This window comes from Ascaphus truei, chromosome 6 (genome assembly GCF_040206685.1).
Source record: "Ascaphus truei isolate aAscTru1 chromosome 6, aAscTru1.hap1, whole genome shotgun sequence".
Taxonomy (NCBI): domain Eukaryota; kingdom Metazoa; phylum Chordata; class Amphibia; order Anura; family Ascaphidae; genus Ascaphus; species Ascaphus truei.
Window position 1 is genome coordinate 65,375,847 of NC_134488.1, and position 26,519 is coordinate 65,402,365.

Consider the following 26,519-nt stretch of genomic DNA (forward strand, 5'->3'; position numbering starts at 1 on the left):
CTTTAAATTAGAGACAAACAGATAATGACAATTACACTCACAAACATCCAGTGATAGTAAGCAATAGTCCGCAGATTAATGCTGGAGGTGTGCAGAGCTGTTCCTGTGCGGGGATACTGCGCCTGCTGCTACAGCGCGCCTGCTGCTTACTTCTGCCTTTCCAGTGCTGGAGTCTTCTTCTGCACCACGTAACGCCTCCCACATGACCCACTGCTCCGTTAGGCAATTATTATGTCCCCGCCACAGAACATATAGACTGTGGAAATAGAGGTGTTAAAATTGGAGGCACAGCTGGGATTCTCATTTTTCATATTAATGATAAAACATTAACCCTCCCTTAGCTTCTTAGTAAATTACCAGATCACAAGGCATAGTTTTAGAGTTGTCCATTGCTGCCATTTTGTATAAGAAAATGCTCTTTGGAGACAAATATCGAACAGCACCACCTGGCGGCTGTGGGTAGAATTGTAATCAAGATGAATGTGGACATTTTGCACGATTGGTGTACCTGGAAAGGCCTAGATATAGATAACGGTTTTTAATAATGGGAATCCCAGAAGCCGTAGACAATGCAGCGATCGAGGGTGTGTTGACTGCAGTGTAAATGTGGGGAACAGTACAGCTAAAAGGAAAAGTGATACAATATGTAAAAGATGCATCGGTACTTTGGGTGTGTTCTGAAGTTACTGATCCTGCACGAGTACACAAAGATATCCTTGGCCCAGGGGAAAATGAGAGATGGCATGTCATCACTCGACATAGCTCTCCTACTAGCTAGTGTTCCGGAGCGCACCCCTGTAGTACATAAGTAAAGGAATTCTTAGTAAAAGAATGGAAAACCCTGGAGGAATTTCAACACTAACTATGCTTTGTGGCTCCCATACCTTCAGTAGACATCCCGTTACAACCTCTGAAACTCTTATGATGGCAATAGGACAATTATTGGGAAATCTATGCAGTCCTGCAGAGGGAATAACTATTATAGGCGATTGAGGATTTTCTCAGGGACAGTGCTCACCGCAACAGGAAAAGATGATTTTGAGAGCTGTATGAACCAGGCCACCAAAAATGGCTTTCATCCCTGCCGATTATCTGAAGGCCCTAGAGCCAGGATGGGCAACCCTGTCGCCATTCGTCACTTGTGGCGAATTGTCAGTGAAACTGTGGCGAATGAAGTAACTACAACATACAGGGCTGCTGGGACTCCCTATGTGGCCCGCGACAGCCCCCTCAAACCCCCCTTCCTTGTTAGGGAAGGAGCGCGCTCCATTGGGGTGGCGCGCTCAAGCTGTGTGGCGCGCTCTTCTCCCTCCCCCCAACCGAGCCCGCTCCAGCACATGTGTGATACATGCGCTCCCTCCCCACCGAGGCCGCTTCAGCAGCAGAAGTTGACGCGCTGACGCGCTAACCCCCTCCTCCGGCTAGTCCCGCCACCGCCGCTTCTTCCATCGCCGATGATGAGGGGGACTGCTGAAAGGGACTGGGGGAGATGAATACATTTATATAGCAATGAATATTGCACTCACATTTGGCACAATATGCATAAACACATAAAATTATAGATGCGCAGCTTCTGGGTCACCATCAGCCCCACTCTCGAAATCGCGTCACGTCACTTCCGGTTTGGGCCGTCGCGTCACTTCCGGTTTTCGATCGATCGGAAAAGATGATATCCACGATTCTGGGGGGGTTCTGGGGACACACCAATGCTGCTGCTGTTCACTCAACGCGTTTCGCTTGTATCTGATGAAGCTTGGATACAAGCGAAACGCGTTGAGTGAACAGCAGCAGCATTGGTGTGTCCCCAGAACCCCCCCAGAATCGTGGATATCATCTTTTCCGATCGATCGAAAACCGGAAGTGACGCGACGGCCCAAACCGGAAGTGACGCGACGCGATTTCGAGAGTGGGGCTGATGGTGACCCAGAAGCTGCGCATCTATAATTTTATGTGTTTATGCATATTGTGCCAAATGTGAGTGCAATATTCATTGCCAGTGTTCGACAAACCTATACATTTGCTCGCCCCGGGCGAGTGGATTTAACCCCCGGGCGAGTAAATATTGGCCCAAGTAGCACACGTTTGGTACTAGGTGGCGAGTAGATTTTTTTGTGTGGCGAGTAGATTTTTTGGTGATTTGTCAACCACTGTTCATTGCTATATAAATGTATTTTATGGTGAACATGCAATGTTGCACTAAGAGTGTCATCTTTTTCATTGAGGGCCTGTCCTGTTGAAGCCTGGCACCTCTCATCTAGCAAGTCTTCCATATTTATATTGCTGGTATTATTTTGGAAAATTGTGAGTCCCCATTTTGCTGTTTGTTCAATTGTTTTTTTTGTTGAACATATCACACTATATATATTTTTTTCCACATACGGTGACACCTGCGCTTCCCACAAGCCTTCTATCTACAAAGCACAAATAGAGCAGCTAATCCGAGGGGTCACGTTCGATGACATGATGACACTGTATCTACAACTACAAAAGTGGATAGAAGTGCCCCCAAAAATTCTTGAAACTTCTTAAGGACATTATTCCCGGAATTGTGGTCGTAAAGAAAATTTGCGACAAGTGATTAGGAAATTACTCCACCAAAAGACTGACCAGGGAAATGACAAAGGGACTCTGTAAAGGAGAATATTAGGTCTCACAAAAGAAGGCTCTTCTAACACCTGACGAACCAGTTCGTTCATTGCCAGATGAATAGAATCTCCCCAACAGGGAAGGAATGGGTCTCAAAGGTACGGGATGCACTACTTTAAGAAAGAAACAATCCGGAATTAATATTCTTCCAATATGTTCCCTCCAATAACAGATAATTGCAATGTAGAATACACCCTAAGCAAGACTTATAATAAATTCATTCTAGAGTGCGTCTTGTGGAGGATTGAAGAGTAGACATGTAGAATTCAAATCCCACTCAGTCAGGAGTGCAAAATAAAGCAATAGGTAATAAATGACCCCAACATCCAAAGGCAACCTCCTAGTATCAAGACAGTCCAATCATAAATGGAAAAGTAATCACAGATGAATGAAATGTCCTCTCCTGGTAAAATCCACATGGATCAGGAGTCTTCACTTGCTGGGTTTGATCCTTAGTGTGCAATGCACTGAGGATGAACCGAATGCAGAGAAAAAGCTGGAAGAAAGCCAAAAACCGCTGCACCACTTGAATAAATCAGTGAAGAGGGTGAAAATAAAACGATTTATTATAAACCTCTACAGAGCGAAACATGTCAGTGTAATTTTCTCTGTCAGAAATTTTGTAATTTTCTCTGTCATGTCTGTCATGTCAGTGTAATTTTTTTGCTTTAAATAAATCGTTTTATTTTCACCCTCTTGACTGATTTATTCAAGTGGTGCAGCATTTTTTGGCTTTCTGCCAGCTTTTTCTCTTCATCCAATTGCCAGATGGTCTCCTGGGTCTCTCTGCAAGATCAACTGTCTGTATTGAAGGGAAGATGTGCAATGTTCTTCTGGATAGTGAGTCACAGGTGTCTATCATCTTCAAACCATGATACAAGAAACACCTGAAACATCTACCACTGCGACCTTTGGATGGGCTTGTAGTGTGGGGACTGTGATGCCAGCAATCCTTACCTGTAGTATGTGGTACTGAAACTAGAATTCCCTTGTCACAGGAGTGTCAGGACCATTGACAATAGTAGCACTAATATGCCCTGAAGTTCAGAGTAAAGATGAGACAGGAGCCATAATTGCACAAATGCCAATATCTTCATCCATCTAGCCAAATGGTGCCACACAGTTGGCTATGATTATGATAGAGTATTGATCAGTCACCTCCTGTGTTTGAAAGCCTACCAACGAGTGGAGAAAGAACCCGATGATCTCGCTGACAATTCAGTGGGAGAAGTTTGATGGACCGGGACGCGCGTATCCTCAAATAGTACCCGTCAAATAGACGGGAAAATTATGCTCCATCAAGAGGTAGAAGGTCCATTAGTGACGATATACAGACCCCCTCAAGTACTGTAGAACTCCCAGGTGGATTATTAGTGATTTCAATTGGGTGACCCTCGAAGTACGGAATGAAACAACCCACGACGTTCTGGTAAGAAAAGATATAGTGGTAGCCAACCTATACAGTGCTGAAGTTATATACAGGGCTCAGCGGGAGAAGACTAGACGAAAAAAAATTGATGTGCTCTCTACCCATGAGTGGGATGTGGGGTGTGTTAAGAGATTGGATCACAAAATACGTCTACACGATTCTCAGACATTTATAGATGGGTCGAGGAGATTGGCACCGGCTAACATGGAAGACGTAGGACGTCACCTGTAAGAATTGCTGACTGCAGGTATAATCTCAGAGTCAAGGAGTCTTTACGCTTCCCTCGATTATGGTGGCCAGAAAAAAAAGTGGAGCTGTACGGATATGTATTTATTAGCCTACCCTTAATAAAAGGACAACTCCTGATCAGTACACTATGCGCCAAATTGAAGATGCATTGTACTGCCTCCCAGGAAGCAAGTGGTTTTCAGACCTTGACCTTAGGAGTGGGTACTATCAAATCCCCATTAACAGCCAGAATAAGGAGAAGACGGCTTTCACCTGCCCACTGGAGTTCTTTCAGTTCGAATGCATGCCCCAGGGAATGCCGGGAACACCAGCTACTTTCCAGAGACTGATAGAGTGAATGGTGGGAGACATGAACCTGCTGGAGTGTATCTAGATGATATTATCATTTTTGTAAAAACTTTAGAAGAACATGAGAACCGCCTGATGAAGCTATTGGAATGATTGAGTGAATGTTGAATTAAGCTGTTCCTGGATAAATGCCAGTTCTGCAGGACCTTTTTTATTTACATGGAACATATTGTCTCTGACAAGGGAATTGTTACAGACCCCTTGAAGTTGGAGGCTATCGCATCTTGGCCAAGGCCAAGGTAATTCCTACGTTTTTGTGGGTACTATAGAAGATCCGTGAACAACTCTGCAATAGTCCAGCCGCTGATCCAACTGACAAATGGATACTTTTCATCTCGGGGGGAGACGGGAGGGGGAGTTGAAGGGGTGGTGGGGAGCAGGGCAATTGTAAACAAAACTGTTTTTTTTTATTTTTTATAACTTTGATTTTATTGGGTTACACATTACAAACATAGTAACACAATCCATGGGCTACAGCGTATGCACCCTATGGTGAATATATTCAAAAACCAATACGACAAACGTGACAAACATGACAGACAGGACTGACGGGGGGACGAAACTACGTGGTTCATGGGGGGGGGAGGGGGGGTGACCGGGCAGGTGGGCGAATGCATCTCTCTTTTCTTCATCTGCAATCAGCCTCCTACTGTTCGTAATTCTGTAAGTGCTTGGCTCTGCTCCGCTTGGAGTTATTCTCTCCCCAGTCTCCCCTGTCACCCTGACCGTACTGTCTCTATGTGGTCGTGGACCCAGCTAGTTACTGGAGAACGCATTTCTGACTATCATTGCAAAATTGTGGTGGCGTCCACCAACCAGACAATGTCTGTCTGGGCCAACCAAGGCAACCAAACTTTTAGAAAATTAGGGCCGGAGTCATTAACCATACTCGTCAACTGCTCCATCCGGGACACATGCCAAATCCTGTTCCTGATTTTGGGTATAATTGGTAAATCCGTTTGCTTCCACAATGCTGCGATCTCGCACCCGGTGGCGGTTGCCAAATGTGCTATCAATTTATGTGTTGCGTTCGACAGTCCCTGCACCCGTCTGCCCAGCAAGAACAACCACGGGTCCAGAGGGATCTCCACGCCGAGCATCCTCTGCAGCCATGCTCTGATTTCTGCCCAAATCGGGGCCACCCTCGTGCACGACCACAGCATGTGACGCAAGTCAGCTCTTTCCCCGCACTGTTTGGGACAGAGCGGGAAATATCCTCTGACAAATTTAGACAATTTAATTGGGGTATGGTACCAGCGCATCAGGACTTTGTATGCGTTCTCCTTTAACGTGGTACAGATAGAGCTTTTAGCTGCTGCCTGCAGGATCCTGTCCCAGTCTTCGTCCTCTAATGTCTCCCCCAGGTCCGCTTCCCACTGTCTCATAAAGCTAAGTCTGGGTTCGTCTTCTGTCTCGGGGCAGATCACTTCCCTGTACATTCTAGAGGTTAGTCCCCTTGTGTCCGTTCCTCTAGAACACAGCTGCTCAAAGTTTGTTCTGGCAGGCCGAATTGGGGCTTTATTATAAAATGCTCTGATCTGGAGGTATCTAAAGAATTCTGCATTTGGCATTTCTTTTTCCTCTTTGATGTGATCGAATGTTTTGATATGCTTTCTCCCCTCCAGATCTTTCAGTCGTAAATAACCCGACTGAATCCACCTTGAGAAATTAGAACTATTCAAGCCTGGAGCAACGTCTGGGTTACCCATTAGAGGTGTCATCAAGGAGTGTATTGTTGTGAGAGAACAGCTAAATTTGGTAGCCTCCCATACCTTCAAGGAGCTTGAGATGGCCTGCAGCGGTATCCTAACTATAGACCTGCTTTTTTTGGGAAGCCAAATTAGATTATGCAGCTCCACTGGTGCGCAGCATTCTTTTTCCAGTGCCACCCATCGCCGGAGACCCGGGTCTGAGTGCCACTGTACAATTTGACTCAATTGGGCTGCATCGTAATAAGCGAACAAGCAAGGCACCCCTAACCGTCCTCTCGAGGTCGGCCTCCTCAAGATATCTTTTTTTATCCTCAGGCATTTTTTATTCCAGATAAACTTCATTATCCTTGACTGTAGAGAGAGGATGTTTTCTTTCAGCAGGGAAATTGGGAGGGCTTGGAAAAGGTATAGCACCCTTGGAAGTAGATTCATTTTCACACTGTGAATCCTCCCAATCCAAGAGATGCCATACTCCGCCCATCTCCTGAGATCCTCTCTCAGAGTTTTGAATAACCTGGGATAATTCGCCTTATATAGTGCTTTGTAGTCTTTTGTTATGTTAACCCCTAGGTATTTGATCATGGAGGGTTGCCACTTAAAATTGAAGTTTAGTCCAATTAGTTTTTCTACTGCTTTTGGTAAATTTATGTTGAGGGCTTCTGATTTGGCCTGATTAATTTTGGACCCCGAAATTTGATTAAATCTTCCCAGTATTGCAAAAACATTGGGCAAGGTGGTAAGTGGATTAGATAATGTCAGGATCACATCATCCGCGTACAGCGCCACTTTGTGGGCCTGCTCCTTTAACGATATCCCTGTTACATCCGGGCATAATCTCACATGTACGGCCAGGGGTTCAATACAAAGGGCAAACAACAACAGGGACAGTGGGCAACCCTGCCTCGTGCCACTACGGAGGTATTTAAATGGTATTGAAATGCCTCTATGAGAGTCTATGACCACCCCCTGATGAAGTGTCATTTGACACGAAACGCGTAGGTGACGTCATTACGCAGCGACGCACGTCCGTGACGACGGTCTGTTTGTGTTGCTGCCTAAGCCCAGCTATACCACGTGGAGTTTACATGAGAGAATTAGAGTGCTTAAGGTCTGTTTTTTTTCCATCTTACATTCCCAGCACCTTCTCCCTTCTTGTTACAACTAGGATTTGTGTGAAATTGGGTGTCTGCACCCTTACACTCCACGAGGCTTGGGCTCCATTGTATTATCTATTAGTGTCATTTCAGACTGCTTTGATTTGTATGTTCCTGGTATATGTGTGTTTTTATGATAAACTATCCATTTATGATATAATATATATGTATTAATTTCGGGTTTTCTTGGTTTCATTTCATGCGCTTCTATTTTTGTTCTTTTGTTTGCTGAGTGTGCCCCGCTGATCACGGGAGACGAGGAGCTGCGGGGTGGAACCGGACAGCCGAGGGGGGAATTACTTGGAGGGACAGCGCGCTCAATATCACCATTTTTTCAGTAATCCGTAATACTGATTAACAAAGGAATCTATGGCCAAGACAGTGGTTTGGAGAGCAGGAAAAAAAAGAGATGTACTGTAGTTAAGGTAGGATGAGGAAGAGGTGTTTGAAGACATATTAAGGATAATAAAACGGTGACAAGGGACAGCATGGAAGGGGGACGGGATGCTGGGGGGGGGGAAGGTGTGGATAAGAACATTGGCAGAGAGGCAGGATAATTAGAAACAATTGTGATAGTGTATGAAAACCCCCATATCCGCATTAAGTCCTCTTGTTTTCTTGTCAAAGAGTCTTATCATTGAGTTCAAATGTTTTCCGTTCTTGGGTGCGTTTAAACATTCCATTGAGGATTTTGATTTTTAAATCATTTGTGGAATGATCTGGTAATAAATATATATTGTTTTGTATACGAGATCAGGGCCACCAGGTTAAGGATTGCTCAGAGGTCATAAATCACCAATAAATATATACACAAGTCTGGTCTGGTTTAATTCCTGGGGTCCAATTATGGGGTACTAAGGGAGGAAGGACTCAGGCCCCGCCACAGCACATATAGACTGTGGAAATCGAGGGGTTACATTTATATACACAGTGCAGGGTTTTTTAGGGAAAAAGATGCCAGAACCCTAACCAAATAAAAATGATCTCATATTTAAACTACAATAAATAATAACGCTTTAGAAAAAGCATTGATCTCTCTCTCCCAGTCAGTATACATCCCAGTTCCTCTGACTTCCCTCGCCCCCCAAACAGTCCTGAATATACCCACATTTATCATTATATCATTTTATATATATATATATCATTGTATAATTTGCATTAAACGGGCAATGGATGGAAGGGAAGTAAACATAATTATGCCCCTTTACAAAGCACTAGCAAGACCACACCTTGAATATGAAGTACAATTTTGGGCACCACTCCTTAGAAAAGAGATTATGGAACTAGAGAGAGTGCAGAGAAAAGTCACGAAATTAATAAACGGGATGGACAATCTAATTTATGAGGAGAGGCTAGCTAAATTAGATTTATTTACATTAGAAAAGAGGCATCTAAGAAGGGATATGATAACTATATACAAATATATTCGGGGACATACAAGGAGCTTTCTATTGAGCTATTCATCCCACGGCAGTACAAAGGACTCGGGGTCATCCCTTAAGGTTGGAGGAAAGGAGATTTCACCAGCAACAAAGGAAAGGGTTCTTTAATATATGCACCTGGATTGAAAACTGGTTAAAGGACAGACAACAGAGGGTTGTCATAAATGGAACTTTTTCAGGTTGGGCTAAAGTCGTGAGTGGAGTACCTAAGGGATCGGTACTGGGACCCCTGCTTTTTAACTTGATTATTAATGACCTTGAGGTTGGCATCGAGAGCAAAGTCTCCATCTTTGCTGATGATACTAAATTGTGTAAGGTAGTAGAATCAGAGCAGGATGTAATTTCTCTTCAGAAGGACTTGGAGAGACAGGAAACGTGGGCAGGTAAATGGCAAATGAGGTTTAATACAGATAAATGTAAGGTTATGCATTTGGGATGCAAGAATAAAAAGGCGAATTACAAATTAAATGGGGAAAAATTGGGAGAATCCTTGATGGAGAAGGATTTAGGAGTGCTTGTAGACAGCAGGCTTAGCAATAGTGCCCAAAGTCATGCAAAGGCAAACAAGATCTTATCTGGCATCAAACGGGCAATGGATGGAAGGGAAGTAAACATAATTATACCCCTTTACAAAGCATTAGTAAGACCACACCTTGAATATGGAGTACAATTTTGGGCACCAATACTAAGAAAAGACATTATGGAACTAGAGAGAGTGCAGAGAAGAGCCACCAAATTAATAAAGGGGATGGACAATCTAACTTATGAGGAGAGGCTAGCTAAATTATATTTATTTACATTAGAAAAGAGGCGTCTAAGAGGGGATATGATAACTATATACAAATATATTCGGGGACAATACAAGGAGCTTTCAAAATAACTATTCATCCCACGGGCAGTACAAAGGATTCGGGGCATCCCTTAAGGTTGGAGGAAAGGAGATTTCACCAGCAACAAAGGAAAGGGTTCTTTACAGTAAGGGCAGTTAAACTGTGCAATTCATTACCCATGGAGACTGTGACGGCAGATACAATAGATTTGTTAAAAAAAAAAGGTTGGACATCATTTTAGAAAGGAGAGGTATACAGGGATATACCAACTAAGTATACATGGGAAGGATGTTGATCCAAGGATTAATCCGATTGCCAATTCTTGGAGTCAGGGACAAATGTATTTTTTCCCTTATGAGATATCATTGGATGATATGACTCTGGGGTTTTTTGTTTGCCTTCCTCTGGATCAATAAGTAAGTACAGATATAGGATAAAGTATCTGTTGTCTAAATTTAGCATAGGTTGAACTTGATGGACGAATGTCTTTTTTCAACCTCATCTACTATGTAACTGTGTAACTATCTGAATTAGAGAAATGTTGGCATTTTATAACCCTTTCTTTGCCTTTTTACGTCTGTTTTAATATTCCATCTATATCTATATAAAGAGTTCTTTATTAATGCCAATAGTGTACACAGCTTTCCAAACCTCCCAATTTCTTCTACATCTGCACTGCCACTAAATTACAAGCTTTACACTAAAATGTGCTGTCTGTTCCTGTGATTTTTGGATTACTGCCACACTTGCTAACAGGTGTCAATTTAATGGTAGCAATCCATAGGTACCTTATTGCCCTACTTCATTGTATACAGTTCTCTCCCCATGTCTGCATGCCTGTGTCTATTTCATCCTCTCCTTTCCTATTTCTTCAACTCCCCCTTTTTTGCTATCTTATCTTACACACACACACACACACACACACACACACACACACACACACACACACACACACACACACACACACACACACACACACACACACACACACACACACACACACACACACACACACACACACACACACACACACACACACACACCTTCTCTCTTGTTTCCACATGTTACAATTCCTAAGGGACAAGGTCTTTCCCCTCTACCCCCCTCACCAGAACAGCTGCAGTATTGGGTCCTGCTTTATATTGTAGTAGTGGTGGAGATTTAGAGAAGGGGGTAGATAAATTAGAGTCAGCACTGTCACAAGTAATGGATGGAGTGTGTAAGGAGAAAAGAGACTGCTCAGCAAGATTTAAACAGAGTGTCACTTCTTCTATTCCCCAAGAAAGACACAGGCAGACAAGAGAGCGATATAACCCTCCCCAAAGGGACAGAAACATAATATGTACAGGTACAATATCTGCATATGAGTGCCAGGTATAAAAGGAAGGAGAGAATTCCTATGCAAAAGAGCTTAGACTGTCAATAAAGGGGATTGCTGATACAATACATCAGTTTTTTTTTTTATTGCATTCTATTAAATTCTGGAGTTCTGCAGAAATAAATCTTTAATAGCAGGTATTTTACATTTCAAATCACAATAATCTTATTTTGCTCTCTTCCATGTTTTTGTTTTTAACTAATATACAATGCACCAAAAGCAAAAAGTTATAAAAATAGGTTGTAAGATTATATAAGATACATGCGTGGCCATCGGGGGTGTCATAGTCCATAGCACATAAAATCGCTATCCTTCTGCCCCTTTGACACAACCTCCCCAGATGACCCCTCCACTGCCAACCGAACCCCACCTACTGCTTCCCCCACTGCCAACCGGACCCCTCCATTTACCCCAACCCTGCCGATCAACCCGGTCTAACCTTCACCCAGTGTTGAAAGAACCATTATTTTGCCGTATGCGGTAGGCAAAGAAACTCACATAGCACATTTGTCTTGATGATGCCACTGGTGCGACTTGATGATGCGACTATCAGAGATGGGCGAATGTGTGTCAGTGTTTTCTTGGGTAATACTCGATTTCTAAAAAAAAATAGAGCGAATGTATGCAATTCCACCGGCGTGCACAGGAACTTCCAGACCCTGAAATATGGGTATCTCTCTCTCCACCCAAAACCCATATTTCAGGGTCTCAAAGTTCTGGCCAAATCGAATGTTTGGTCGAATCGAATGTGCGCCTAGTGGTGGCCGGGAGTACTACATGCATTCAAACACAGGTAGGTAAATATCCCTTTTGATAAATTGAGCCACAAATATTTAGCTGTTTTGAGATGCCATTAAGCGGTCATTTAACACATGGGTGATGACTCCATAGTGTGTTTGTGTATTTATGTGTGCTTGTTGATTGCATCACAATGCCTGACAAAGGGTTCATGTGGCCCAAAATGGTGCCTGTCCAGATGCTTTTCAAAATAAATCTGTAAAGATTTTATCTACTTCTTCTCCAAGTATTTATTAGAGCAAATAATTTGAAATACAAGTGTGCAGCTTCTCTTTCATGTATTTGATTCGCTTGAAAATAAACGCCATGTTTGCGACAAATGTTGGCGAAAAATGTGCACATCTGTAGTGCCCATACAAACACACAGACCGAAACCCATCCCTCCCACTTTGTACCCTCCCCCTCTGCCTTGGACAGACTGGCAATTGACTTTTAGCCTAATTGTAAAATAGTAGATTATGTTGAATAGACATGTCCATGGAGTTCAACCTTTGTTATTACATTGCAAATAGTTGACCAATAATATCTCATAGGGGGGAAAAACAGCTCCTTCATGTAAATTAATATATCAGTTTTTTTATATTAATGTAATGCGCAGTCTCCCAGACACGCCACTTCCAATAGAGCTTTGTCATCTACGTGTTGTTACCTGATGCCCAGACACATAATGTGATCTGCTGTAGGAGCTGGCCTTTGGATCAGAACCATGGTTCACCTACTTTAAAGGCAGTGACGTTATCACTCGGCCATTCCTTCTCCCGAACTTACACCCTGAAGACTCAGTCCTATGTCACTGTTTGACCCGAGTCCCTCTTCTGTCCCTCCAGATTTCATCGTCTTGGTGGCCTCACTGGCTGTCATCGCAGCTGGGACTCAGGGGAACATCTTCGCCACGTCCGCTCTGCGTAGTATGCGGTTCCTGCAGATCCTACGCATGGTGCGCATGGACCGGCGGGGGGGCACCTGGAAGCTGCTGGGCTCTGTGGTGTATGCCCACAGCAAGGTAAGAGGCCTGTGCACCAGGTATAGTGATAATGAGCATCTCCAAACATCTGTGATACTGAACATGTCCCAGTGTACAGTTATACGGAGCAACTTTATGAGCCATCAAACCCATAATAAACAGGCTGCACTGTATAATGTAATGGGGCATCACTGCACTCTTCCGGAGCCTTTGAAAACAGTGCTGCACTATATAATTATACTGAGTATCTTTACACACCTCCAAAGCCACTGAAAAGAATTGTATTTCACAGTATAATGATCTTTATATTCTTCTAACCCTGTAATAATGAACAAAGTGCTCTGTATAATCAGGCCGAGTATGTTTCCAGAGCTCACAGAAGGTGAACACAGGGTGCTCTATAATGGTACAGAGTGACTCTTCCATTATCAGCCACGACTCTAGTTATATTTAGAAATGCTTTGTAGTGGTTGTGTATTTCATTACTGCAAGCGACTGCAACACAGTCAGGTACTACAGGTTAACTTCTTCCATGCCAGAGAAGCTCACATTGCATTACAGCAGTGTCCTTCCCCCGTCTGCACGCTCCATGTCCACTAACCGCCTCTCCCTGTCACCCTTAGGAGCTGATCACCGCTTGGTACATCGGCTTCCTGGTGCTGATTTTCGCCTCCTTCCTCGTGTATCTGGCAGAGAAAGATGCCAACAAGGATTTTGCCACCTACGCAGACTCTCTGTGGTGGGGCACTGTGAGTCCTCTGCTTCTTTTATGCTCGGTGGTGGGAATTGGTCTCATGGTTATTGGGGGCAATAGATACATCTAATTTATTCAGAGATCTGTAACATTTGTTACTTCGTTTTTTTTTAAGTGGGGAAATAATAGCCCTGCGGCATAAAAATGTGTATGCAGTATATATATTTCAGTTCAATGGCATTTCTAAGGCGAAAGTAATAGAAAGTATTAGAATGTCTATTGACGTTTAAGTGAACTTATTGGATCGAAGCCAACTATTTCGCTGAAACATAAAGGGTGAAAAATTGCAAAGTTCAACGTGTGTGAGAAGTTTGCCCATTTCTAGTTGTGATACCACTGAACAGACAACTGAAGCTTTTATTTATAGATTTAGCTAGTATACAGGTTGAAGACTTCCAAGTGTCTTTATCACATGAGCAGTATATGATATGGCACAATATAATTGTGGAGAGAGTGTGAGGTCTGTAAATGTTGTGTACCAATGACATTAATTAAAAACCATCACAATCTGCAAGTAATAGTAATGTGTCCAGTGTGTATAACACTGATAGCTGTTGTGCTGATGCCTCGCCTTTCCTGTCTGCTTCTTCCCTATCAGATCACACTGACCACCATTGGCTACGGTGATAAGACCCCTCGCACGTGGCTTGGGAGGCTCCTGGCTGCAGGCTTTGCACTTCTGGGCATCTCTTTCTTTGCTCTTCCTGCGGTGAGTACCCCCTGTGCATTATCGTTGCCCTTATCACTCAGTACTGGGTAAAAGTACAACCACACAATGACGTGGTAAGGCAGCTCAGAAGGGCATGTCAGTTTCCTTTTTACGGTATCATGAAAATACCCATAACTCCTTGCTGCTGTGCAATGCGTTGCAGGCCCCTCTGGCAGCCAGGGAATTAAACCAGCCAACGTGCAGACACAAAGGGTGGGCTTGGAGGGATGTGCGTCCGTGTTGGCAATAGAAACACAGGCTCTTGTCTTTCTTACAGGGCATTCTAGGCTCGGGTTTTGCCCTGAAAGTTCAGGAGCAGCACAGACAAAAACACTTTGAGAAGCGTCGGACCCCGGCGGCTAACCTTATCCAGGTGAGGCAGCCACAGGGCTTGCAAACAGTATTATATATATATATATATACACATATGTAGAGGTACCTGTACCGTGTTAGCCGAGCTTAATAATCAAAAAACGAATAGACGATACCGTTCTGTGGCTAACGAAATGCTTTTACTTGTGTGAGCTTTCGAGATACACTGATCTCTTCTTCCGGCGCTGTTACAATGGATAAACCAAGAAAGGGTTAACTTAAAAACAGTGCATCTTGGAATGTTATCTGTGACTGAAACCTATCCCCTCCCCCCTGTGCAGTATGCGATTTATGACATGAGGTGTTAAATGGTCCCTGAATGTTAGTGATGTAAGAGTGTGTGTATGTATGTATGTAAATATAAAGTTATAAAGCGCCCGCAGTGTATACAGAGCTTTACAAAAGGTGTGTGTGGAGTGGGAGTGTATACGAATGGTGTGGGTAGGTGTAGAAATGTAAGAGGGTGTTGCAATACTATAAGTGTGTGTGGATACTATGTGGTCCCTATAGGTATATAGGGATGGAATTACATTGTGTATTTGTATGTGTAATAGACAGCTGTGTGTGCATTCATATAGCGCAGTATGCATAGACATGGCCTTTAGCACTCATGGGAAGAGAGTTCCCTTGTGTCAGTAGTGACTCATGAAACTAAATCAGAGGAAGGTTCACCTGTTCCTCCAGTAATGTCATGTACCTCATCATGTGCATAAAATGCCCAGGGGGTTGCTACTACATAGGTGAGATGGGACAGGGGCTAAACAAGAGAATGAATCTGCATCGCCACAGCATCACACGCGGAACAAGAGACAGTCCTGTCGGCGAACATTTCTCCGACTCTGGTCATAAGATGAACCATCTGAAGGTGGCCATTGTCAAAGGTAATCTTAGTACACCGAAAGAGAGAGAGTTGCATGAATACAAGTTTATGCAACTGTTCGGGACACTTAGCGGTGGCCTAAACCGAGACCGCAGTTTCATGAGTCACTACTGACACAAGAGAACTCTCTTCCTATGAATGCTAAAGGCATGTCTATACATACTGCGCTATATGAATGCGCACACAGCTGTTTCTTACACATACAAATACACAATGTAATTCCATCCTTATATACCAATAGGGACCACATAGTATCCATACACACTTATAGTATAGCAACACCCTCTTACATTTCTACACCTACCCACACCATTGGTATACACTCCCACTCCACACACACCTTTTGTAAAGCGCTGTATACACTGTGGGCACTTTATACATTTATATTTACATACATACACACACACACACTATTATATCACTAACATTCAGGGACCATTTAACACCTCATGTCATAAATCGCATACTGCACAGGGGGGAGGGATAGGTTTCAGTCACAGATAATATTCCAAGATGCACTGTTTTTAAGTTAAACCTTTCTTGATTTATGCATTGTAACACCGTCGGAAGAAGAGATCAGTGTATCTCGAAAGCTCGCACAAATAAAAGCATTTTGTTAGCTACAGAACGGTATCGTCTATTCGTTTTTGATTATATATACATATATACACATATACACACACACAGACCAGGCACTCTGAATAGAACACACTGAATATTGTGAAGAAAACAAGTCCAAATATGTAACGAATGTTTCGGTCCACTATGGGACATAGCTTGACCTCATGAAGGTTCCACAGTGGACCGAAACGTTGGTGTCATATTTGGACCACAATACACCTTATTTTCGTCACGATACCCAGTGTGCTGTGCCTTCTATTCATAGTTCCTAGTGTGGTGAAGTATATTTGGTTTCGTTTTATGATACGTGCACACGTTAATTTCCTACTTCTAGTCAGTAACTGCCCTTCTTGCCCAGTTTCTGCCTGTCGCTCATAGTTTTGCCCCTGGCTCTCTCTGCGTGTTGGGGGTCTGTAGCTCGTGGCTGCTCCTCAGGATATCTGAACATTCAATCCTCATTGTAAAATATATGGAAATCACAAGATACGGCATTAATAAAACTTAAAGCAGCAGATCCCTTTATTCTGTAATGATGTTATACACTTACATTCAGAGGCTTCTGTATATGTGTATTTAGTATGTATGTTATTTATTTTGTCTACATGCAAACACGCACATATATATATATATGTATTTTTTTTATTTATTATGTGTATTTTGGGACCCAGTGAGCGTGGCTGGTGCTCTCTGCTTTAACTGTTAGAGGAGAGCACAGTGTTCGGAGTGGTTGCTATGGAAGATGTTTATTTTGATATCCAAATAAAAACTCACCCAAGTCTTTTTTCCCCCTCCTGCCAGCGGTTGTTTTATAACTGTTAAGCTCTCTGATGCTTTCCTCGGAAAGAGTATCTCTGTGATATTTCTGGGGTGAACTCCACTGTTCCCTGTTACTTGAGGGGCACTGGAAGCTGTCAAACACCAGGGGGAGGGGGGGTGGGATGGGGGGGCTCAGTAACATGACAGCTGTGACTGAAAGCAGGTCCACATCCCCACGCTCTACTTTCCTATTAGTAGACAGCTAAATAACTACTCAATCATTAATCGATACTGAGCCAAATATTCCCAGCTGGGCCTGAAATATGAACCTGGTAACAGCCCTGGGCTACAGCAAGGTGGCAGTCAACACACAACGTTTCACTGCTTCGCAGAGCTTACACTTTAATTTTTACTTGGTCAAGGTTACATGGAACTTACCCATTTTGAAGGCTGTGATGTTACACCTATAACACTCTTCCTTCCTTATGTCTGTAGATTTTCATATATATGCCCCCGTCCATGCATACGGCGCTCTGTAAAAAAGACACAAAGTTGTTAAATGGTGCTCATTAGAGGAAAGGAATTCCTGCCCTGAAGAGCTTACAATTTAAAAGAAGTGTTAATACCGCCCTCCCCCTTCCTCTCTCTCTCTGTCTGAAGGCTGCCTGGCGTCTCTATTCCACAGACGTGAGCCGTTCCTACCTTACAGCAACATGGTATTATTATGACAGCATCCTGCCCTCATTCCGGTGAGTTCAGGGTCAGTACAGAAGGTGGGACTGATAATGTAGCAGCATTACTTCAACGATTAGTTCCTCCTAGGGCCAAATTGACCCAATGGCAGTTACATGTTTTACGAGTTCAAGCTGGGTGATAGACACTAAGAAGTATTTTTAGATCTTTTTTGGGGAAATGTGTAAATGTGGGGAATTAAAACACGGGAGTGGTTTACTTTCCTCTAGCTCCTCCCCTTTGTGTGATGTCACTGTGTTGAACAGGACCTTGCACAGGCAGAGTGCCCGTCCGATTCCCCCTCCTTATCTTTATTAGCCCACCGATAGGGACTGGGAGGCTAAGTAAAAGACTGATAACCCCTCCCCCATTGGGAAGACAACACTTGCTTTGATCTATTTACCTCTGTTTATATGTGTTGTGTGAGCTCAGAGGGTCTTCCCCTTTTAATTCTGAGATTATTTGAAAAAACAATTCACATAGGGCATTCTGGGAGTTTGGTGACATCAAACCATGATCATGTATTTCACTGTGGCCTTCCAATGACCTCACGGAAAGTCTAATTAGTAAGTAAGATTTCAGAAATAGACAAGAACACGTCTGGTTAATTATGTTTTTTTTTTTTTTACATTTGTTTTTGATCGTTCCGGCATATAGAAATGACACCTGACCATTAGGGTAAGATACAGCCCCCCCCTATACACATACTCCACATGTTACCCTCGCTCCCAGGAGAGCTGCTCGTGTATTCCCTCTTATCCCTGCACATAGTAATGGTGATGGAGTGGTAGTGTGCAGAAGCCTATAATAGCTCCTGGTTCGAAGCACGGTTTGTGTGGACGCAGCTTCTGTTTCCCTTTATAAACCATAACCGGACCCTAAACTGGATGCAAAGAGAGGTAGAGAGCTCCTCTTTTCTCTGGGTCTCTGCACTCGCTCTTCCTGTGCCCCCCTCCCCCAAGGTTTAACCTCTCGCTGTATATTTGACCTCCCTTCAGAGAACTGCTCCTTTTGTTTGATACCTGGCATCGAACCCGCAGCCGGAACGGAGGGGTTAGTCACTGTCACGGGTCTCCTCACCCAGCCCCCTCCGCTCAGAAATCTGCCACACCCCCTTTCTGTGCGGTGGAAAGGTAGGGTCCCCCCACATCATCAGCTTCTGCTGTTAGTCTGCGTGTACGTCTTTTAAGTCCATATAGTGACAGAGGGGCCTGCAACAGAAGGCAAAGCAATGTGTGTATGAGTGCAGAGCAGTGTGGGTGTATGAGCAGAGTAATCTGTATATATATGCATGTAGAGTAGTGTGCAATGTATCAAATAGTGTAGTCTGTTGCAGATCAATATACTGTATATATATATTGATGTACACTCAGAGCAGTATGTTGCAGGTCCCACTGGCTCTGCAGTGCCTGTTTTTCTTTGTGTTTGTGTATTTCTGTGGGTATCAGTATCTTTCTCTTGTCCTTTGCTCACTCTGACTGTTAGACCTTTTCCACTCCTCACTCCTCTACTCACTTTGCAATCCCTCCTTTCTCACTTCGACCTTGTAACTTCTTACTCACCCTCGAACCACCTGAAGATCTATTTTGCCCCGGAAATGCAGTTAAGGTTTTGATTATCCAGTTCTCCAATCACATGAGGGTATATAGTCAGCGCTGAAATATGTTATTAGCTCTGTTCTGAAGTCACTCAGCAATTACTTGTATGTGCTGCTGTTTCTATTCTTGCACAGTATTGTCATTGTGCATTGCCTATTGAGTGACAGACGTTGTGTACAGGTGGTGGAAGTGGGATTCTCCCCTCCGTCTTTCTGTAGTAGCCTCTCGGCTCTGTACTTGTCGGTGATGTGTCTCCCACCTCATACCTGAGCAGTCTGGAGGAATTCACAATTCTGTCTTCGGAACCCCCACCAAGGCTACTTCCTGTATGCGTCATTCAGTCTCCTCTATAGTGCACTACAGCGGTTATTTCATAAAGACAACCATAGCGGATAGTGTTTTAACTCCCGTGGTGCTGGAGGTGCATGCATCCGGTATGTGTGTAGGTTTCGGGTATGTGCAAACAAACAGGATTAATCTGCCCAATACTGGAGAGGCATTTCTTATTTTTTTTTGTATCAAGCTTAATCTGTCACGCACACACACACACACACACACACACACACACACACACACACACACACACACACACACACACACACACACACACACACACACACACACACACACACACACACACACACACACTTCTATATACAATACATGCAGACATACGTAGATATATATATACACAGAAAAAATACTTATACTGTACATACAATTGCTGTTTGTGTAGAAAAAGGATAAGTCAGTTGAGGACAGGTTTACTTTGAGGTCAATGTTTCTTTTCCATTACCTAGTGTATGTATAACGGGGTAGAGTTGTTCCAGGAGTAGGAGCCAGCAAAGGTGTATAAACTGTAAAACTAAAACACAGCTACGGAAAAATAGCAGTCTAATTGCATTGCTAAAGTATATAAATGATTAAAGAAAAAACTGAGCACGTTTACATGTCTGAGACAGGTACATAACCCTGCCTTACCCCATAATCGCACAGCATACAGTGCTTCCACTGCAGCAAAGGATTCTGGGGAATGACATGCAAATGAGCAGTCACTGTGTGTCACTTTTTGCTACTGATCCCTATACTGTAAGTGTATGACTTGCTGTTTTACATAGCAGTATGTAACAAAGTACAGTATATACTGTATAAGGTTTATAACAAGTCAGTAGTAGCTGGGAAATGTCTTCATTATTTCTAACCTTTCTGTAAACTGGCCAACATATAGGAGCTCCCCTCCTGCTAACCCCATAACCTCTTTACAGTAATAAAAGGAGTTTCATTCGGTTGTACACCGGCTGGAAACCCAGGTATCCGCTCGCAGTTCGTCTGGAATGTGATAAGCTGCATGCATGTTCCCGTGATACTCATGGGGAGACCGGAGACACGCCTGCTCTCCTGTACAGTACAGACTCCATTCTCAAGGGGTATAAACAGGGGGGAATCCTGAGGTCTCAGTCCCTCGGACAACTTGAGTCTCTAGTGGTCTATGTATCAAGGTAGAGAAAGGATGACTTTGACACACTTCCTTCTTTGTATTACATTAAGGAAACGTATTCACCATGTTTCTTACAACTCACGCTAGTCTTTAGCTGGAGAGGTTTACATACTGTATCCTCAGCCCTCAGATTTGACACAACCCATTACGATTTTGTCTGCTACATAACTGCTCCCATTAACACCCCCTAAACTGATGCACAGAGGCAGGACTGGAGCTTAACACCCCGCTGCCTGCAGAGAGGGCAAATAGTTATGTACTCCAAAATGACCTTAATACATAGACCCCTTAATAGGATTTTAGTTTCATATTTGCATCGTTTCGTTGAAATGCCATGGGTTGCTGCAAAGTAGTGCATTTGCCGTTTAACCCTTTTAAGTGCCAAAGAGAGACGTGAGCTGTTGCAGTTAATCTTTTCAGTGCCACCATGTCGCAGTGCATTGTTGGTCTATCTGGCATCGAACGGGTTAAGAAAAGGCAATAAGACATTTTACACGATGGTCATCTCTTCAACCATAAAGACGTTGTTGGCACTGATAGGGTTAAAACAAAGAGTCTTGCTTTGTTGTTCATTAAGAATGTTAGTTAACCGGTCTGGCTTGAATTGTATTGCTTTGTGCATGCTGATGTTCCCAAAGGATGGTTAGGCCTCCCCTACCTTAATGGGTTTTTTAGGATGGCCTGTTTTAGCAGCATGTGGTAGTACTGAGCTGTGTTATAAAGCACCTAGGGAGAGTCCTCTGCACGATCTCAGCCTGTCAGGCTGATAGAGGATTTCTTTCTGTATTTGCTAGTTTTCAGGTGCTTTATAAACAGATGGCCGGGAGGGGTCGGTCTTGTGTTTTGGAAGGAGTCCTGGCCAGTGCTGGGGTGGCATCTCTCTCCCTGCTGTAGGTTGAGCTCTGTGCTTGTTTAGAATACTGTAAACTGGTTCTGCTCTTAGGGAATGGTTTGTATGGCTGCAAGGAGGCATGAGATAGGGAAGCCACTCACTATGGTGATAAAAGTCAACATTTATGTTAATCCTAACACGTCCTATTTATATTGCTTTTTTAAAATATATTGTACTATAATTGTTTTTGTTATAAAAATCCTATCAAGACGTTATGGCCCAGATCCACAAAAGGGTGCCAAGTTGTAGTCCACATTAACTATTCATTTAATGAACTCTGGACATTACATTATTTTTAATAATGAATCATTTTGATGTGGCATAAAAAGATGTGCTAAATATGATCACTCTGCTTTCCTGTGAGTTTTACAAACACAACCAGATATATTCCACCCATAACATGTCAACCCCATGTTCCTTTAACTGACGCTTCTCCCTATCTGCCATGCATTGCTCCTCGTGACATTGGGCCGGCTTGATGTTGGTTCCGACTGCACCGGCCTCCGTGCTTGCAGAGGCCTCGGGTTCTCTTACAGGACCCCACCTGTGGAGTGGGAGTGGCGATAGAGGGAGCCCACCCAGGCGGCTACCATGGAAGCTAGGTCTGGCTTCCGGTGAGGCCCAACTTCTGTGTCAGGATCCCCCGGGTGGGTTCCCTCCAGGGTCACCTCCGCCACCGCAATTGTCCCACACGTAGGGTTCCTCCACAGGCAGAGTTCCCGAGGAACGTAAGAGGTGTTGGAGGCACCTCTGGATGTGACCGGGCTACACCTAAGGTTGCAAAGTAAATGAACTCTTTAAACATTGTGTTTTATTTTTCCACCATAGTGAGTACCTGCATCTGGTTTGAGAAATGTTTTTTTTTTCGAGTCTATATAGAGTATGCAAGCATGAGTCCTCATGTATTTAGAGGGAGCCCAATACTGGGGGAGGCTCTTTCCGTTCTCAGCTCTCCCTTTCAAAGGGATGACCTTCCCTGAGCCTGTGTAGTTGTTACCTAAACCGCTCACTAACTGCTACCATGGTTCAGTGAGTGACCCCTCACCATAGGCATGTAAGTTAAAGGATGATAAAAAAAAAAAGTCTTCCCTTGTATTCACATGGCCTGTGGTCAGCACAGCTGCATACCTTTTGTACAAGGCCCTGAGGAGTGGGCAGAATTTTCACCTGTCTCTAAAACGACATGAGCCAAAGCTTTCTCTCGCTCCTCCGTTTACCAGTTTCTTGAATTTTCTGTGACCTCTCCTCTTTTGGAATAAGTCTCAGCCTAGCCAGCCTCCCTTTGTGACTCTCTCTCATCTCTCACCCACATTTGGAGTTTTGTATCAACCCTCAGCCCATCTGTAATTGTATTATACAGTAAAATTCTGTCAGACCCGGTGCTTCTAAGAGAAGGAGAAGATTTATGAGACGTAAAGTATATTAACACCAGCCCCTTGCCATGCAGCCCAATCCTGACCTCTCCTCTGAAGGGGTTAATTTAGGGGTGGGCAACTCCAGTCCTAAAGGGGCACCAAGAGGTCAGGATATCCCTGCTTCAGCACAGGTGTCTCAATCAGTGGCTTAGTCAAAGACTGGAGTTGCCCACCCCTGGGTTAATGGATTGGCACAGCATTATTATACTTGTATTAGGTAGCTCCTCCTGCTTCTAAGCAAAATCTCCAGATATGGCCAATGGACCCTACAGTAACAACTATTAAACATAACACTAAGCACCAGATTGAATAGATATTACAGCCCCTCGTATTGCAAAATAGCCCACTGCAAGCATTGGCAGTGACTCATTCTAGATGATTCCCCCCCCCCTTTTTTACAGTTTGATACAAAACTCACCTTGTCCCCTTATCCTGAATCCTGCTGGCTCTGACACTCCTTGCCTGTGTGTGTGTCTGTGTGTCTGTGTGCTTAACCCTTTCTCCTACATCTTAACCCCATTCACTGACAGAGTGAACATGCATTGATATGCATGTTGTTGTTCTGCCCTGCAATGTGCCCCGTTGGCAACGAAAAGGTTAAAGCATCAGCTACTCATGAATAGAAAAATATGATCCAGTCATCTTCTGCTAACATGTATTGCATAGGCGGAGAAGTCCATCGTACAAATGACTGGTTATTACAATTTTAGGGTATCTCTTGTGAAAATAGACCACATAAAATGAAGACATGAGCCAAAAATGTGATGTCTCTGACTGACGAGGAGCTGGTGCTTTAACCTGATTAGTGCCAGATCCCTGAGGGGTGCATTAAATGGCAGCGTTCTGCAGTGTCTTTCCTTTCCCTCATTTTTTTTGTCACTCTCTCCATCTGTAACCTCATCTATTCTGCATTCCTCTCTGCTCAGTTTGTCTCTCCCTCTTTTCTCTAATTAACTTTCTCAGTTCACCCTCCCACCCTCTCCCTTGCTGTCTGTATACTTTTCTGCTCCCTGACACTCTTCCCTCCCCTCTTTCTTGTTTCCTTCTCTCCCCTTCTTCGCTCTTTCCTCTTCATTCTTTCATGTTTTATCCCTTCTCTCTCCTCTTCTTTGCCGTGTTCTATTCTTCATACTCTCCTTCTTTTTCTCTTGTTCCTTCTCCCTCTTTCTAGCTTTTTTTGTTCCTCATCCTCTCTTCCATTCTTTCTGCCACTGTCCACTCTCCCTCTCTCACTCTTGTTGCACCTCCTGCTCCTACTCTTTTTCTGTCCCTCTCCTTCCTTCTCTCTCCCCTCCTTCTCCCCACTCTCACCTCCAGTCTATTTTGCCCTACCGCCCCCAGTAAATTGGGCCTGAAGGATCGCATGCGGGGGGTAGGCACTCAGAGGCAGAGCACAAGGAGCAAACAGTATCTGGCTCCCCCGGAGCACGCCACCCACGGCCCTGATAATGCTGTTGAGACTACCAGCCCCACCAAGGTGCAAAAGAGTTGGAGCTTTAACGACCGCACGCGATTCCGAGCGTCGCTGAGACTCAAACCACGGCCGCAGACAGACGGTGAGCATAGAGACAGGTGCACAGGCCGCAGACAGACGGTGAGCATAGAGACAGGTGCACAGGCCGCAGACAGACGGTGAGCATAGAGACAGGTGCACAGGCCGCAGACAGACGGTGAGCACAGAGACAGGTGCACAGGCCGCAGACAGACGGTGAGCATAGAGACAGGTGCACAGGCCGCAGACAGACGGTGAGCATAGAGACAGGTGCACAGGCCGCAGACAGACGGTGAGCATAGAGACAGGTGCACAGGCCGCAGACAGACGGTGCGCATAGCGACAGGTGCACAGGCCGCAGACAGACGGTGAGCACAGAGACAGGTGCACAGGCCGCAGACAGACGGTGAGCATAGAGACAGATGCACAGGCCGCAGACAGACGGTGAGCATAGAGACAGATGCACAGGGCGCAGACAGACGGTGAGCATAGAGACAGGTGCACAGGCCGCAGACAGACAGTGAGCATAGAGACAGATGCACAGAGAACGCAGGCAGAAAGTTAGTATAGAGACAGACAGAGTCCGCTGGCAGACGGTGAGCATAGAGAGATACGCAGATAACGCAGACACACGGTAAGTATAGAGACAGAGACTGCACACAGATTGTGAGTATAAGGATAGATAAAGAGATCGCAGGCATATGTGAGTATAGAGAGAGACATTGGGACTGCAGGCAGACAGTGATTAGAGAGGCAGACAAAGAAACCAGAGACAGTGAATATAGAGACAGAGGCTGCAGGCAGATGGTGCGAGTATAGAGACAGAGGCTGCAGGCAGACAGCGAGTATAGAGACAGATGCAGACTGCTACAGATAAACACAGACCAGAGGCAAATTGCGAGTACAGAGACTGCAGCTAGAGGGTGCGTACAAGGATAGAAGCTGATAGAGACAGGTTGTAGACAGATATTGAGAATAGAGACAGACAGAGACTGATAGAAAGACAGAGAGTGCAATTAGACGGCGAGTATAGACTGCCGAGATAGCCGGCCAACAGTGAGTACAGAGATAGTACAGGAACAGCAGATACTTCAGACTTCTTAAGACAGACACGGAGACTGTAGTCACTGGGAGACCCTCCTCCTTACCCTCAACCTTGTGGTCTCTGCTTCTCTTCCAGTTGACGGCACTGGAGAAGATAGTAACGATGAGAAGAGATTCCAGAGTGATCTCACTATGGAAGACTTGATGCCGACAGTGAAGACCCTGATCAGAGCTTTCAGGTGCCCTGCATATGGGATTATATATATATTTATTTATTTATTCCCCATACATACTGACACGGTAGCTAGTGATAAGTTATAATATATACAAAATATCTGGGTTGAATTGAACACGACTTAGATATAATAAAGATAGTTTATTCCTTAGATAGGTGAACACACAAGATGATACAAATAACAGACAAAATATAGCACTTACTTAGGGGTTGGGTAATGAAGCAATCAGGTACAGGATTTGCAATTCATACAGCAATCAGGAATCAAGTAGTTGGTAAAATCGAAGACATCACGAAGACAATGGGTATAGGGTTTACACTGGTTTATATGGGATTCCAGTCCTATACCCTGGCATTGAGCGCAAGACATTGGATGACAATTATCTGCACCCAATCCCTCCTTGCCAGCTAACGTGGGAACATTGTTAGATCATGCCCCCAGTTAGTTGGCACATGCGCACCTCTGGCCCTTGGGGTCTCATTTCTTTAGCCCCACACAAAAGTCAGGACGCCTAAAAGTCTACCAGCCTGGTATCTGGTCAGGAAATCCTTTGTCTGTAAGTGTGAATTA

At 44.2% G+C, this 26,519-nt stretch overlaps 1 protein-coding gene and 1 long non-coding RNA gene across 4 annotated transcripts in view; one reads left to right on the forward strand and one right to left on the reverse strand.

The window, feature by feature from the left end:
* KCNQ4 (potassium voltage-gated channel subfamily Q member 4) overlaps positions 1–26,519 on the forward strand; it is a 95,628-nt gene that overhangs the window by 54,373 nt on the left and 14,736 nt on the right. For 2 of the 3 annotated variants that reach the window (XM_075604623.1, XM_075604625.1), the window contains 8 exons: positions 12,814–12,989; positions 13,574–13,699; positions 14,303–14,413; positions 14,691–14,786; positions 17,703–17,791; positions 18,773–18,907; positions 24,519–24,733; positions 25,850–25,952. In XM_075604623.1, the coding sequence (XP_075460738.1) occupies positions 12,814–12,989; positions 13,574–13,699; positions 14,303–14,413; positions 14,691–14,786; positions 17,703–17,791; positions 18,773–18,907; positions 24,519–24,733; positions 25,850–25,952 (1,051 nt within the window). Of the gene's footprint in view, positions 1–12,813; positions 12,990–13,573; positions 13,700–14,302; positions 14,414–14,690; positions 14,787–17,702; positions 17,792–18,772; positions 18,908–20,637; positions 20,683–24,518; positions 24,734–25,849; positions 25,953–26,519 lie in introns of all 3 variants that reach the window. The other variant, XM_075604624.1, reaches the window with a different exon arrangement.
* Positions 1–26,519, reverse strand: part of LOC142497182 (uncharacterized) — a 31,825-nt gene that overhangs the window by 3,474 nt on the left and 1,832 nt on the right. The window contains exons 1-3 of the long non-coding RNA XR_012802194.1: positions 25,818–26,519; positions 17,481–17,575; positions 42–256 (exon numbers count right to left, since the gene is read on the reverse strand). The exon at positions 25,818–26,519 is cut by the window's right edge and continues 1,832 nt beyond it. This is a non-coding gene — a long non-coding RNA (uncharacterized LOC142497182). The remainder of the gene's footprint in view (positions 1–41; positions 257–17,480; positions 17,576–25,817) is intronic.